The 13933-nt window shown below is 35.2% G+C and overlaps 1 protein-coding gene across 1 annotated transcript in view; it reads left to right on the forward strand.

Annotated features, from left to right (window-relative positions):
* Positions 1 to 13933, forward strand: part of DGKB (diacylglycerol kinase beta) — a 586586-nt gene that overhangs the window by 223932 nt on the left and 348721 nt on the right. The window contains exons 16-17 of the mRNA XM_072964909.1: positions 5922 to 5995; positions 9326 to 9400. Of these exons, the coding sequence (XP_072821010.1) occupies positions 5922 to 5995; positions 9326 to 9400 (149 nt within the window). The remainder of the gene's footprint in view (positions 1 to 5921; positions 5996 to 9325; positions 9401 to 13933) is intronic.

Consider the following 13933-nt stretch of genomic DNA (forward strand, 5'->3'; position numbering starts at 1 on the left):
GATGATAAGGGGAACCTTTATACTGAAATAGCTAAAACTGAACCAGTGTTGTTGCCACCACAACTGCTTTCCTGTATCCCTGTTGCCTTTCTTATTTGTAATATCTCACTCTTATAGTGACCAAAACTGTAAACTAAACTTAATCTATGCACTCTACCCAAATGTATTGTGTGTGTATAAAAGTAATTCCTTTTCTTTAATTGACATGTGTGTGTGTCTTTGTGTGTGTGCGCACGCATGCATCCACTTTGGAATCCTTAGAACTGGTGATTCTTATAGTCAGCTCTTCATTGTCATTTTAATTCCCTCTAAGTCCATAATTACTACTCTAAACTTTGAGTATTATAAGAACCTTTAAACTGAGTCCGTGTCTCCATACATATAATGTGCTAGGTTTCAAATGTAATGGAAAACAAGTGGAGCTGAATAAGATAAGAAGTGTAAGGGCTGTGTATAATTTTAAGTAGGATATGGGGATTAAGTCTCATTAAAATGAGAAGAGTCAGGGACATCTCTAAGAAGTTTGCCCATGTAAGTGAAATGATGGAGTTGCCATTGACTGAGATGGAAAAAGATCTGGATGAATTAAATTTGGAGAGAAATTTCTGATGCTGTTAGACATCTAAATGGAAATGACAAGTAGGCAGACAGATATGTGAACCTAGAATTCAGGGGTGAAGACACATATGAATTTGGAAGTGAAAGGCATATCGATGACACTTAACACCATCAGATAAAATAAGTTCACTAAGGGAGAGAGCTTATGTAGAGAAGAATGGTTGAACTGGAGTCCCCAAACCAGTCTGACTCTAAAGTCAGGTTCTTCGATGTTTACTATAGATGAGTGAAACATTTTTGGTTTACAAAATAGACATTTATTTTTCTTAATTCTTGTGTCTGGAAAGCTGAGTGTCCAGGATCAGGGTACCAGCATGGCTGGGTTCTGGTGATGGCCCTCTTCCTGGCTTGCTGGTGGCATCTTCATGTCCACACATGGTCTTTCCCTGGTGCGGGCACCAGTCTTATCACCTGACTTGCTGCTTTCACATCTCCTGAAATGCCCTGGGAGAGACATTTCATTTGCTTGTACACAACGATGTTCGTTTTTGCTATTTATTTAAATGCTACGTATAGGCATCTACAACATATGGTTCTGGCCAGATGAAGCACATGTGTTGCATCCTGCCTACGGAAGGAGCTTTGCTTTGGAGAGAGTCACCTGGGCCAGTCACCTTGGCTTTTTTACCCAATGGCCTTGGTTTTTTCTTTGCCTGTTTATGATTTTGTATCCCATGCCCCTACTCTATCCCTGCAAGCAGAATGTCAGGATGAATGAAACTGCCTCTTTATGTAAGTAAATAAAATGACACATGATTAGCTCTATTCTGTATAGAGGAGAATTCAGCATAAACTGTCCCCTGCTGCAGTGCCCTTCACGCCAAATTTATAACCATTCTTCAATATTTCAAGTACCGTGTATGCTGTAAAATATTCCTGAGCGCTTTCTCCAATCATTATTATTTTCTTTATTATACCGTATTATCCTATCTCAATTTTTTTTTCAGAAACTGTTTTGGGATGCTCAGGGTTCTATAGAGATGCCTCAAGCACAGTAGTGGGGTGATGGGAAGCTGAGAACAGGTTCAGGGTCCTTTCACATTTCAAACAGAGCAACTTGCCTTTCAGCTGTTTTAAATACTGTTCCACTTGAAATTATTTCAAGTGCCGTATAAATATTGTCGTCCAAGAACAAATAGTTTTAGGCTAACAGAATTTTAAAATATTTGTGTTTTTGTCTTACTCCTCCCCATCCCACTAAAATCTGTAACAAAATGTGTATGATATTTTAGGATGACAGTAAATCAGCTTTCAAAAGAAGTGAGCCTTATGTCTTATTTCAGACTTACTGTATGAAAGTAAAGATTCAAAACCTGTTCTGTTAAAGACTATAGTAGATACAGTTTAAAAGAGAATTAGTGAACTTGCATATAAACTTATAAATTCATGCTATCTAATCAGCAGATCCCATTCGAGTTTCATTCATTATCTCAATAGTGGCTTTTATAACAGAAGCTAGTTCAGAATCATGCTAAATTCCCAATTTTGATGGTTGTGTTATGTTTATGTAAGAGAATGTTCTCATATGTAGGCCATCCAAAGGTAAATGGATGGAGCATCTTTTTGGCAACTGAGTCTCAAATAGTTCAGAAAAAATGTATATTTGTATAATTCTTGCAACTATTCTATAATTTGAGATTGTTTCAAAGCATAAATATAAATATATCGGGGAAGGGTATAGCTTAGTGGTAGAGTGCATGCTTAGCATGCACGAGGTCCTGGGTTCAATCCCCAGTAAGTACCTCTATTAAAATAAATAAATAAGCCTAATCACCTCCCCCTAAAATACAAATATCACTGTAAATTAAAAAAAAGATCGTTAAGATATTTCCGTAAAACTGTGTCAAAATCGGACATCCTGAGATTCAGAAACTAAGAAAACTGTATTCCTTTAATATACTTAAATTTCTTTAAGTATATATGATTTACATCACAATATAAATTCACTCCGAGGGACTGATTTTTAATTCCAGATGTTGGTTCTTACTTGATTTAGACCTTAATGAAAAAACAGGATCTGGAATGAAATAGATTAAGTTAACTGATTGAAATAACATAATACTTACATTTTTATCCTTATCTCAGACTATTTAAATTATAAGAGAATTGAATGAAAATGATTATGCCCATATTCAATCATGAGAATAATATAATATAAAATAAAATAAAAAATAGAGGCTATTCATGGATTTTGATAACAAGTCTTGATTGTTCTTTACTCAAGGACTAGAAATATTAACAAGTTTGGTGAAGAATAAAGTTGCTAGGACTGGTTCTGTCTGTGTTCAATTCTTTGTCCCCATGGTTCTTGTCTTTCACATCAATTGCAGTTAGGTTCTACAGCCTGTCACAGGGAAACAGCAAAGACAAAGAACAAACATAACTCTGCTTTAGACAAGACAGCCAAAACCTTTTATCTCAGATAAATGAAGTTCAGAAGTAGGATCTCCAGAAGCAGGGCTAGTAAGACAGTTCCATGTTTCCACCAGGACTGGTACCATCTTTCCTGTCCTCTATCTGTGGCATCTTCAAGATCACCTCAGGATCGAAGATAAGTGCTGATTCTCATAATACCAAATTTCATACTGGCATGTAGAGGAAGATGACTGGAACCTCTCACTTTTCTTTTTAAAGAACATATCTTGAATTTCGATAAGACTTTTCTGTCTTAGTCTGCTTGGGCTGCTATAATAAAATACTGTAGACTGGGTGGCATGAAAAAAATAGGTATTTGTTTCTCGCAGTTCTAGAGGCTGGTAAGCTCAAGCACAAGGTGTGGGTAAGTTAGGTTTCATGCTGAAGCTTCCTCTTTGGCTTGTAGGTGGCTGCCATCTCTCCCTCAGCTCACATGATTGCATCTTTGTGAGGGTATGGAGAGATCTCTAAAATTTACCCCAGTGAGTTTAATATAATCTCATGTAATGGTAAACTGAATGTGGAATTTTGGAAAGATCATCTTGATTAGTATTTGGGTTCAGATGTTATGTTTTGCTGAAATCTTTCATTTACCTTGAGAATTTTACCTCTATTTAAAAATAAGGAATAACAATTCAAATTAAGTGCAAAATCAAGTAAAATCTACTTGTATTTTCCTCACATTTTGCGAATGAAACCATTAGGAGTTCTATTTGATTTTGTAATAGGATGAAAAATATAGAAAACTGAATACTAGTCTTTCAGATGGAGGTGTGTTTTGGTGTTTCTGTTTTTAGCTTCTAATGGGCAGATGGGGGTGGGGGACAGAGCACTTTCTGTACAAGAACTGATTGAGCACATGAATTCAGGGGAGCAGAGCTGGGAAGTTCCTACGAATCCAGCTCACCCTCTCCTCTCCCAAACAGTGTCCTCTTTACAAGGGAAAGTAAAACAGAGACAGAAAGAACAGATTGCAATGAGAACAAGTTAGATGAGAGTAGGAATTAGGAATATTTTAATCAACCTTCTTGTATAGTGTGAATGTTTTAACAATTTCCCAGAGCCTATATGCATTTAAAAAATGGCATTTCATTAAGAATTGGAGGAAAATATGTTGGTAGAATATTTTAACTAAAATTGTTTAAACAAACAAAAGGAAGAACATGATATGGTGAGATGATTATTTTTAATCGTCTCTTTAAATATTAATGGCTGCTTTCTAGCGGAGAACTAACAGGGCAATAAAGGACACTTGGAATCTACTTTTAAAAAGTAGGTTGATTTAAAACTTTTCAACTTAATATTTAGAAGACTCCATTAGTTGCATATTTTTGTTAAAATATTGTTTTATCTAACTGTACTTAGATGGATGTTTTATAGGTGGTGCAGAAAAACAGATGTGGGGCATGAGCAGGGCTGTGTCCCAGGCTTCAGTTGAGCCCCTGGGAGGTGCCCCGCCAAGTGTGGGTCGTTGGCTTTATGCAGGAAAGAATTCAAGAGCAAGCCACAGTTGAGTAGAGGTAGATTTATACAGAGAGATACATTGAAAGGCAAGAGAAAGGCCATGAGGTGTGGGGTTGGGTGCTCAGATTAAAAGTTGGTACACACTCCATAGACAGAGTGTGGGCTGTCTCCAATGGAGAGAGAAAGGTGCCTGCGAGGCACCATGTTGCTAGTTTTTATGGGCTTCATGGCTTCATATGCTAATAAGTGGAAGGACCAGTCTAAGTAGCCTGGGGAAGGGGCTGGGATTCCCAGGAAGTTGGCCATTTCCCACCCTGTGACCTTTTGTGGCTAGCCTTGGGACTGCCGTGGTGCCTGTGGGCATGTTATTCACCATGTTAATATATTACAATGGACATATGATGAAGCTCAAGATCTGCTAGAAGTCAAATCTCCCATCATCTTGAGCCTCAAGGCCTCCTGGGGGTTGAATCTTCCCCCATTTTGATGTTAATTGCTGTAGCATTGCTTGAATGGCTGTGCCCTGCCCCCTTCCATCCTGCCTCATAGGTATACATTGAATAGGAATACATTTATTTAAAAGAGCTTACCTCTTAACACTGAAGTCATATAAGATACAAGTTCTCCTTTACCACTCTGAAAAACAGTTTCCACCCCCAGCAATAAAGTCCTATCACCTTACCAGCTTTATTTCTGTTTATGAGACTTTTCACTTCTAAATATGTTTGTTTGTTTATTGTCTGTTTCTCTACTAGAATTTAAGCTCCACTAGGACTTGCAACTTCTCTGTTTTTGTTAAATTTGAGAGATGTGTAGTGATGAAAACAGTTGATGGTGTGTAGCAGGGACACAGTCAATTGAATGGATTCCTGTTTAGCCAACAGAGTGCTTCGCTTCCCAAGTGGGAAAAGAAAGCATTAAGGAAACACTGTGAAGATGGAGATTCAAGCAGGAAGTGGCTTCAAGCATCTTATTTAAATGCTATTTCATAAATGATTGGGAAAATGAATTCCATGCGCACCATAAAGCTCTAAATTAGGGATCATCTGTAAACGCAGGGCTCTCTGTAATTTCGTATCTTTCTTTTCCTCTAACTTTTTTCCCCCCACTATCTTCTGCTTTACTCTGGCTGATTTGTTCATTGTCCCACAAATTGTACCTGTTTGCATAGCTGCCTTCCCTCTGCCCGGTACCTAGCTACACACAACCTTTCTTAGTGGAATGGGTATTCCTATTGGTACATGGTCAAAGCACAGGATTTAATTAAGTTATTAAAAGGGTCTATCCATTATCTAGCCACATTACGGAACAAAAGAACCCTATTCCTGACTTTGCTACTTGGCATTTCATGACTTAGAAATAACAGGGAGTTCTCTTTATATATAATAAAAATAACTTATCCACATACTCTGCTTTTCTTCTAGATCACTCCTGTTCCAGGTACTCATCCACTTTTAGTTTTTGTGAATCCCAAAAGTGGCGGGAAGCAAGGAGAACGGTATGTTATTAAAGATCAGGTTTATTTTCTGTTATATACCTGTAAAAAGCTAAAAAAAATTTTATGGTGTAAAAACATTTAAAAACGTTTACTAACGTTAATGTGAAGCAAGTGGTGTTAGCCTCAATATGTGATACTATATGTTGATTTGATCTCTCCGTGTTTTTACAGTTGAAATTTTGATATAATAATGGCCTTTTGTAAATATTTTTACTATCCTATCATAAGTATCTGAATTCTCTCTAGTCTGCCTATCACCCCTAGTCATTAACAAAGAGCTTTGCATACAGTATGGCTTCATAAATACTGTTGAATGGAAATTGGTTCTCTAGATGGCTAGCACGGTGACGTCAGGTAAATCATCACCCAGTAGTGAGGGGCAGAATTTATATTTAGCTTCTAGATGAAATATATTATAATGATCTTCTGCATGTGTGTTTGGAGAACATGATGCCGTATATCCTGGAGAAGCGCAGTATATTCATTCTGAATAATAATAAGCCGCATTACCAGGTTTCTCCGTATTCTTGTGGACAACATAAAATTTCGTTTTTTTAAATTAATGATTAAATCGTATTTAAGGAAAAATCTGAAAAGCATCAAATTGAAGAGTGAATTTTATGCTCTTCTAAAAGGACTGTGATAAACAAAATGCAGTCATACCTGTCTCAATTCCTAGAAACCGTCATTAATCCCAGCCAAAAAATAAGCAATCAGATAAAAGTCCTCACACAAACACTGTGATAATAGAACAGAAATTTCCACTGTGGTTCACCAAATAATGAGGATGAAATGTTTATATGAATAAGAGAATTTTGTAATTTCCTTTCCTACCATTTAACTTTCTAGCTATATTTCAATTAAATGAGGAATGGTCATTTTCTAATCAACAAAATATTATTTCTGCTTAAAAAATTTTCCCTTTTATCTGTATAGTAATAATATTTGCTCTGCTTAAACGTGATAGAAATTGTCTTAAACTAGTGGTCTAATAATATAAAATATTTATAATGCTTTATTAAAGAGAATGGTTGCCTCACTTTTAGAGATATAAAATAGTAATTAAATAATGATGCTTAAACTATTTTCTCCTTCAACACTCAGTGTTAGTTGTACATAGTATGGATAACTTGAAAAGAAGTAAATTCTTCACGTGGTAGATGAGACTTGTATTCATGTTGAAAATAGAAACAAATGAGAAACAAATGAAGTATCAAGGGAAAGAAATGTATTTTACCTGAAAACATTCCCCTTAAATTAAGGTAAATGTAATCATGTAGAGTGACCCTTAACTGAGTATCTGCCTTCTCCTTTTCACAATACATAAAATTTTTTTTTAATTAAAGATGAATATATACAGATACACTAAAGTCATCAGTAAATTAAATTTCATAGGATAGAGAGGATATTTGAGTGCTCCTATATACATATCCACTTATGTTTTGTTCTTTACACACTAGCAGGGACCATTCAAAGTCAAAAGAATTGTAAATATGTTTAAAAGAGATTAATTTGAAGACAATCATAAATTTTCCTGAAGGCATACGAGGCATCGTTCACAAGTAGTGGGATTCTATTCAGGGTTTTCCTTTCCAAGTATTTAGGATTTTTTTCTTTGATATATTAAGTGAGCAGCAAAAAAATAAAAAAAAAATTATACATTCAAACAAAGTTAGCTTCCCTTGCTAGTCAACAGGTGTCAAAATGTTCACACATCATTCATTCAGTCGGCAACACCTGAGGGAACCCAGTCTTTGCTAGGAACTGTGGCTTAAACGGAAGACGCAGTCATGCAGGGAGGAGGACACATAGATTTACTATAATACCACAACACAAATGCTAAGCTAGGAATGTTTCAAATACAGGTGCCATGGAAGTTCAGAGGAAGTTATGATTAACTCTGGATATTCAAAATCTAGCTTTTGAGCTGGTTCTGATAGAAGTAAATGTTTGTCAGGTGAAGGAAGGAAAAAGATCCGTGGAAGGCTGTGGTGTTTTTTAGGGAGCCACCAGATAGGCAAGGAGGTTTAAGTTTAAGAGGAAGAAGAGGAAAGAGGAGACATAAATTATTTTAACTGTAGTAAAATATTTTATATTATAAGTAACCTGACACTGGCAGAAAACTTAAATCACGAGAACAATATGACTCTTCTTAAATAAAAGTATAGAAGAAGGCTGGATAAGCAAGATTGTTATAGAGCTGGAGAGACAATTTGAAAGCCTAAACTAGGCTGGATGGGCTAACCAGGTGTGATCGACATGACTCAGAAGGTACAGGGTGTCTCCTCTTCGGGTTCAGGTACCGGGGAAAAGACAGTACTGAGAATGACTCTTAAGATCTTTCTTGAAACACTAGGTGATATAACTACTCAAGATCTAAAATATAAGGGTTACTGCACAAGGGAGTGGGAGGATATAAGCAGATATAATGTAGTTTCTATGAGTTAAATAATATGGCTGTATTTGTAAAATACATAGTGATATTTTCACATGTATATAAAAACTAATTTTAAAAATTATATATAAATATATATAAAAATATATAAATATATATTTAAATATACACATACATATATATAAATATAAAAATATATCCCTTCACTTTGGTATTTTGGCTCAGAATTCCAATATGGGATGTGTGTGTATTTAGAAACGTTTCTGTTGTATTTGGTATACAAAGATTGATTTCTTTCAGAAAAAATTGTTTAATATGTACCTGTTGAGATAGTTTAGCAGTTTTGTGAGCTAGCTGATCAAGATGATTGTTTATGCGAAATAATTAAGCCAATGAGGTCTCATCTTTGCTTCCATACATACATACAAGGTGCACAGTCCCACGTTACAGGCAGAATCGATAGCTTTCATCTCTGTTAGTTTGGCCCAATAATGTGTAAATTTCACAAGAATCTATGAAAAGATAGTTTACTAATTTTATACTAATGTTTTAAAATATTTATTTGAATCCTGTTATAATCTAGTAGAACATACTACTACAGAGTGAAAAAGGAAGCTGGTTAACAAAGAATGGAAATCACCATTTTCAAAAGCAGGATGGAGAATGCCTTAAATGCATATGCATGTTTAAATGCAGATATCATTATTTCTAATTTACCAGCTATATTGCCTTTATACTGCTACTAAGCCCCTGTTTAAAAAAGCCTTACGTTCCTATTGAGCAGTTATACTTGTAATATTATTCATGCAAAATTTATTAAATATATTTAATTACAACCATATATGTAATTATAACATTAAAGGTTGCTTTTTTTTTAACAATTTGAAGGTATCATTAAATTTCATTCTTTTCCTTTCATATTTTCATCTTTATAGAATTTACAGAAAATTCCAATATCTACTAAATCCTCGTCAGGTTTATAGTCTTGCTGGAAATGGACCAATGCCAGGGTAAGTCAAAATATAATATCATTACCATTAACTCATTTAATACTAATTATTAAATAAGCTGCCTGACATGCCTAGAAATAATGTTATTTGAATACAGAAGCCAGATTAATATACAAAAAAAAAAACCACTGAATATCAACTATGTAAGAGAAACTAATTCAGGTGCTGTTTTTCAAAATAACCTGTTTGAAGCATATTTTCCCCTTTCCTGAATATTGTGAAGTGATCCTTATGCTACTACTTCTCATAATAATAATAATCATCACACTACAAACATACACCTACATTAGCTGGATGCTTCAACTACTCAACCATCTATCTGAGGAAATGCTGTCCTTGCCTTTCCTTGTTAAATATGGAACATACTACTCTAGAGTGAAGAAGAAAGCTGGTTAACAAAGAATGGAAATAACCATATAATTTTTTACATTCACTACTTATAAAATCTAATAATATCACTCTCTTATTAGCTACTTTATGAACAGGCAAGATGTAGTAAAATAAAACTATTTTTCAACAGATACCATATACTTTTGATGTCACGAGTATGCACTAAAATAAACTGTCATTAATTTGGCCTAGTTAACTAATTAATGTCATCTTCTTCCAGTGACCTGTTTTCTCCCTGTCAACATAAGAGTAAACATTAGACCCAGATAAAGTGGCAAAAAGCTTTATAAATAAACAAATTTTTTTAAAACATCAGCATGATTAAAATACATCTTCTAGGTTAGTCTCAGAAACTGGACACCAAATGTTAAAATTGTCTCTTAAATGCTCAGAATAAAATTTATGCCATCGTATCTTATGTAGGTTAAATGTAAATAACATACAGTTAATTAGCACAGGCTCCCACAATTCAGCTCATCTTTTTCTTCCATTCCCTGCTACCTGTACCGGGGGCCGATTTCCAAATGCTGAGCAGTGATCTGTGGAACCTCCTGGCTGCAGGGGCAGGCTCACCATAGGAGTTTAGTTCAGAGCACTGCCTTTGTCAAACTCCAGGCTCCACAATGTAGAAGTTCATGATCAGATTGTTGGCTCTGTGAACCACCTGCAGGAAGTCCCAGTCTAGACAAAGACAAGCAAAAGTAAGGTCTTGATATTAACGCAGAAGCTCAGTCAGGATGGATCTTTGTCTTTGTCTCATTCTTTAATAGTCTCTGAAGTTCAAAGAAATAGCTTTTATTCTGTGGGATTAAGGAATTGTGCACTAAGAAGTTGAGCCATTCCAAGACCTCTGTAGCTGTACCAGACCAAGCAAATCTGGGATTTGCTTATATTTTATAGTTAAAATAAATGCCTGCTGGGTCTACTCTAATTATAGACCTCATAATTTAACCTCCCTGTGTCTTCATGGTCTTTTCTGTGAAACAAAGGTATAGTACCTGCCTCATAGGATAGCTTTGAAGTTAGATGGGATGATGCCTATGAAGCATCTAAAAATGTGCTTGCCACATAGTATGTCCTTGAATAATGTCATTTGTTATCAATATCATTGGTAGTAATATTAATTAACAATTAATAATGACATGATCACTTTGTAGCTCTATGTAAATATATTGCAGTAACATTGATTTTAGCTTTGTTTTCTCATTTCATTTTTTCTTACACTACATTAAATATGTATTCCGTGTTTCCTTTTACTCTTTTAATGTTAGGCATCCTATTATCTACTCTATTTTAATATTTTGATAAAAATAAAAGTAACATAGGAACTTGTGAAACTCCACACTATAATGAATATTTTTTAGAAATTAAGTTAAAGGTCTCACTTTAAGCATAACCACTTCTCAGGGATTATTATTGCAAATTGTGCATAAACTCCAAGAATTTCTATAAATATAAAGCTTAATGTATGTATATAATGTATTTACATACATATAATGTATTCATATATAGAGACACACATAATATATATGTTGCATAGATAAATAGATTTTTATATAACTTAGAGTATACTTTTTATTGTTCTGAAACTTGCTTTATTTTTTTACTCAAATCATTTGATGGATATTATTCGTGTTCAGTAGATGATGATCAGTTTCACTGTTTTTAAGAGCTGCACAATATTCCATAGTTTTGTTAGCTGTTCCACTATTGGTAAATATTTAAATTGCCTGCACTTTTAAATAATTACCATATGTGCTAAGTTAACATCTTCATCAATTTTCCATTATTAGAAAGTCATATAATAGGTTGATACATGTAGAACTGCTTGGTTGAAAATATTTTCAGTTTTATTGACAGAACATTGTAAACTGACTATAAATCAATAAAGAAAAGAAAATATTTTCAGTTTTAATTGTTAGCTACTATACAAAAAGTTTATATCAAATTATAATCCCACCAGCAGTATACAATGTTTATTTCCAACAACCTCCTTTAAATTGGCTCCCTTCAGTAATTTTCTTTTTTGTCAAATACAGCAGGTGAAAGTATATCCTTACCTTTTTATTTGCATGTCTGATCAGTTTTAAAGTTGAACATTGCATTAGTTAAATTCGCTTTCCTATAAACAAAGAAATATACTTTGGCCTATGGTCCAAAATAGAGTTTATTAGAAAATTATGAAGTTGTTCATAGAATTAATGGGAAAATGAACTATGTTTCCAGAAAGATAGGAATCAGGACAATCTGAGGAAACAGTAGCGAGACTAAAAAGACAGAGTTTCGTAGGAGTTATTGTTAAGAGAAATTGATTCCAATTGCTTCTGGTGTTCTCATTTCTCAGTTTAAGGTTCTTATCGCTGGGAGAAGCACATTTATCAGTCTCTCTTGTTTTCCATGTCACAGCCTTGGCTACTTTGGAATCGGACATCTTGACTAACAGTCCATCAAGACTTAACTAAATCATTTGTTTCCTCAAAGCCAAATGAGGATGCTATAACCTGAGGATGAAAAATGAATTCTTGGTAGCAATAGACAATAGGTGTTCACCACAGTCCAACCACTGGGCTATGCAAGATTCCTTCTTTTCTGAACATACAAGTTGAAAAAAAACACCAATTAACATATTGCTACTACTAAATATATAACCAAAACCACACATTCTCCGAAAATGTAGACAACCCAAAGTCTCAGCTAGTCACTACATCCAGCTTTGTTCCTGGTTCTCTGAAACACCTCTGTAGATGATTGATTTCTCCTTTCTCTTCATCCATTTGATCTCAATATACAGAAATTTAAGAAGAAAATTATACATTTAACTACAAATACGAATTTCATTAAACGCTGTTTTTAATAATATAAAAAATAAAACATATGTAAAGTCTGCAGCCCTGGTTTTGCTCCTGGTGGAAAGCTGTAGCTGAAATACACAACGTTTTCAGCTTCTAAGAAATGTTTACCCAGTGCAGTGACTCAAACATTATTACCTGATGGGTCTGGGATTTTGGCAGTACTGCTTGTATAGGACTGAGTTAGCCTTGTTTACTCTTAGTGATAGGCATGCTGGTACATGACAGAGTTAGTGCTGTTTATCAACTATCCCCAAGGCGCCACCCAGACACCTGATTTTGACTTCAGTCCTTTCACCTTGGGTATTAAGAGTAGCCGTATGGCTCTCTGTCACAATAACTATGGACGGAAAATAGATATTCCTCTCTTTCTTTTCCTGTACCACCATGACTGGCAAGATTCCGGGTATTGGTTTCTGGTTAGCTTGGATCACAGAGGGCAGACAGGGAGCGAGCCCCTCACTTACCCATGATCCTCGTAGAATGAGTGATAAATAAGCCTCTGTGAGGTTATGCCAGCAAGATTTGGGGTTGTTTGCTACTGCATATAACCAAGGCCTTAAAACTACCCAGTAACTGGAATAGTACTCCCTGTTTCCTCTGTATAGAGCAAACCTATTTCTCCTTGGGAATCAGAGGCAGCTATACCATTTAACAGCATATCTAGGCAGGAGGGTACAGCTCAGTGCGGAATGTGTGCTTAGCATGCATGAGGTACTGGGTTCAATCTGCAGTAAGTCCATTAAAATAAATAAATAAATGAACGTAACTCCCCCCTCCCCCCCGCCAAACACACAAAATTAAAAAATAGCATAGCTGTCTCTTTGCCTGTTTGGCTAGTAGTATGAGAAGCCTCAAAATGTCCAGGTGTCAGTTTCAGCTTTTATTTCAATACTTTGTCTCCTATGCCTGCATTTGTCTTTGATGTTAAAACATCTAAAGCATAAGAGTTCAAAACCAAGGTGGTAGGAAGCAAAATATTTTGAAGTGAATATATTAGTCAGTGTATTTTTGTGAAATAGAACCAGTAGAGAGAGAGTGTGTGTGTGTGTGTGTGTGTGTGTGTATTTGGAGAGAGAGATTGTAAAGAATTGGCTCACATTAATTGAGGCTGACAAATCTAAATCTATATAATTGATGTTCCAGTTTGAGTCCAAAGGCTGGAAAGCTGCTGTAGAAAGAGAAAGAGCCAGTGTTCCAATTCAAAGGCCATTAGGGTAGAACATTCTGTCTTTCTTGGGATCAGGTCAGCCTTTTGTTCTCTCAGGCCTTCAGCTGATTGGATGTGGCCCAC

The sequence above is a fragment of the Vicugna pacos genome, chromosome 7 (assembly GCF_048564905.1).
Source record: "Vicugna pacos chromosome 7, VicPac4, whole genome shotgun sequence".
NCBI classification, from domain to species: Eukaryota; Metazoa; Chordata; class Mammalia; order Artiodactyla; family Camelidae; genus Vicugna; species Vicugna pacos.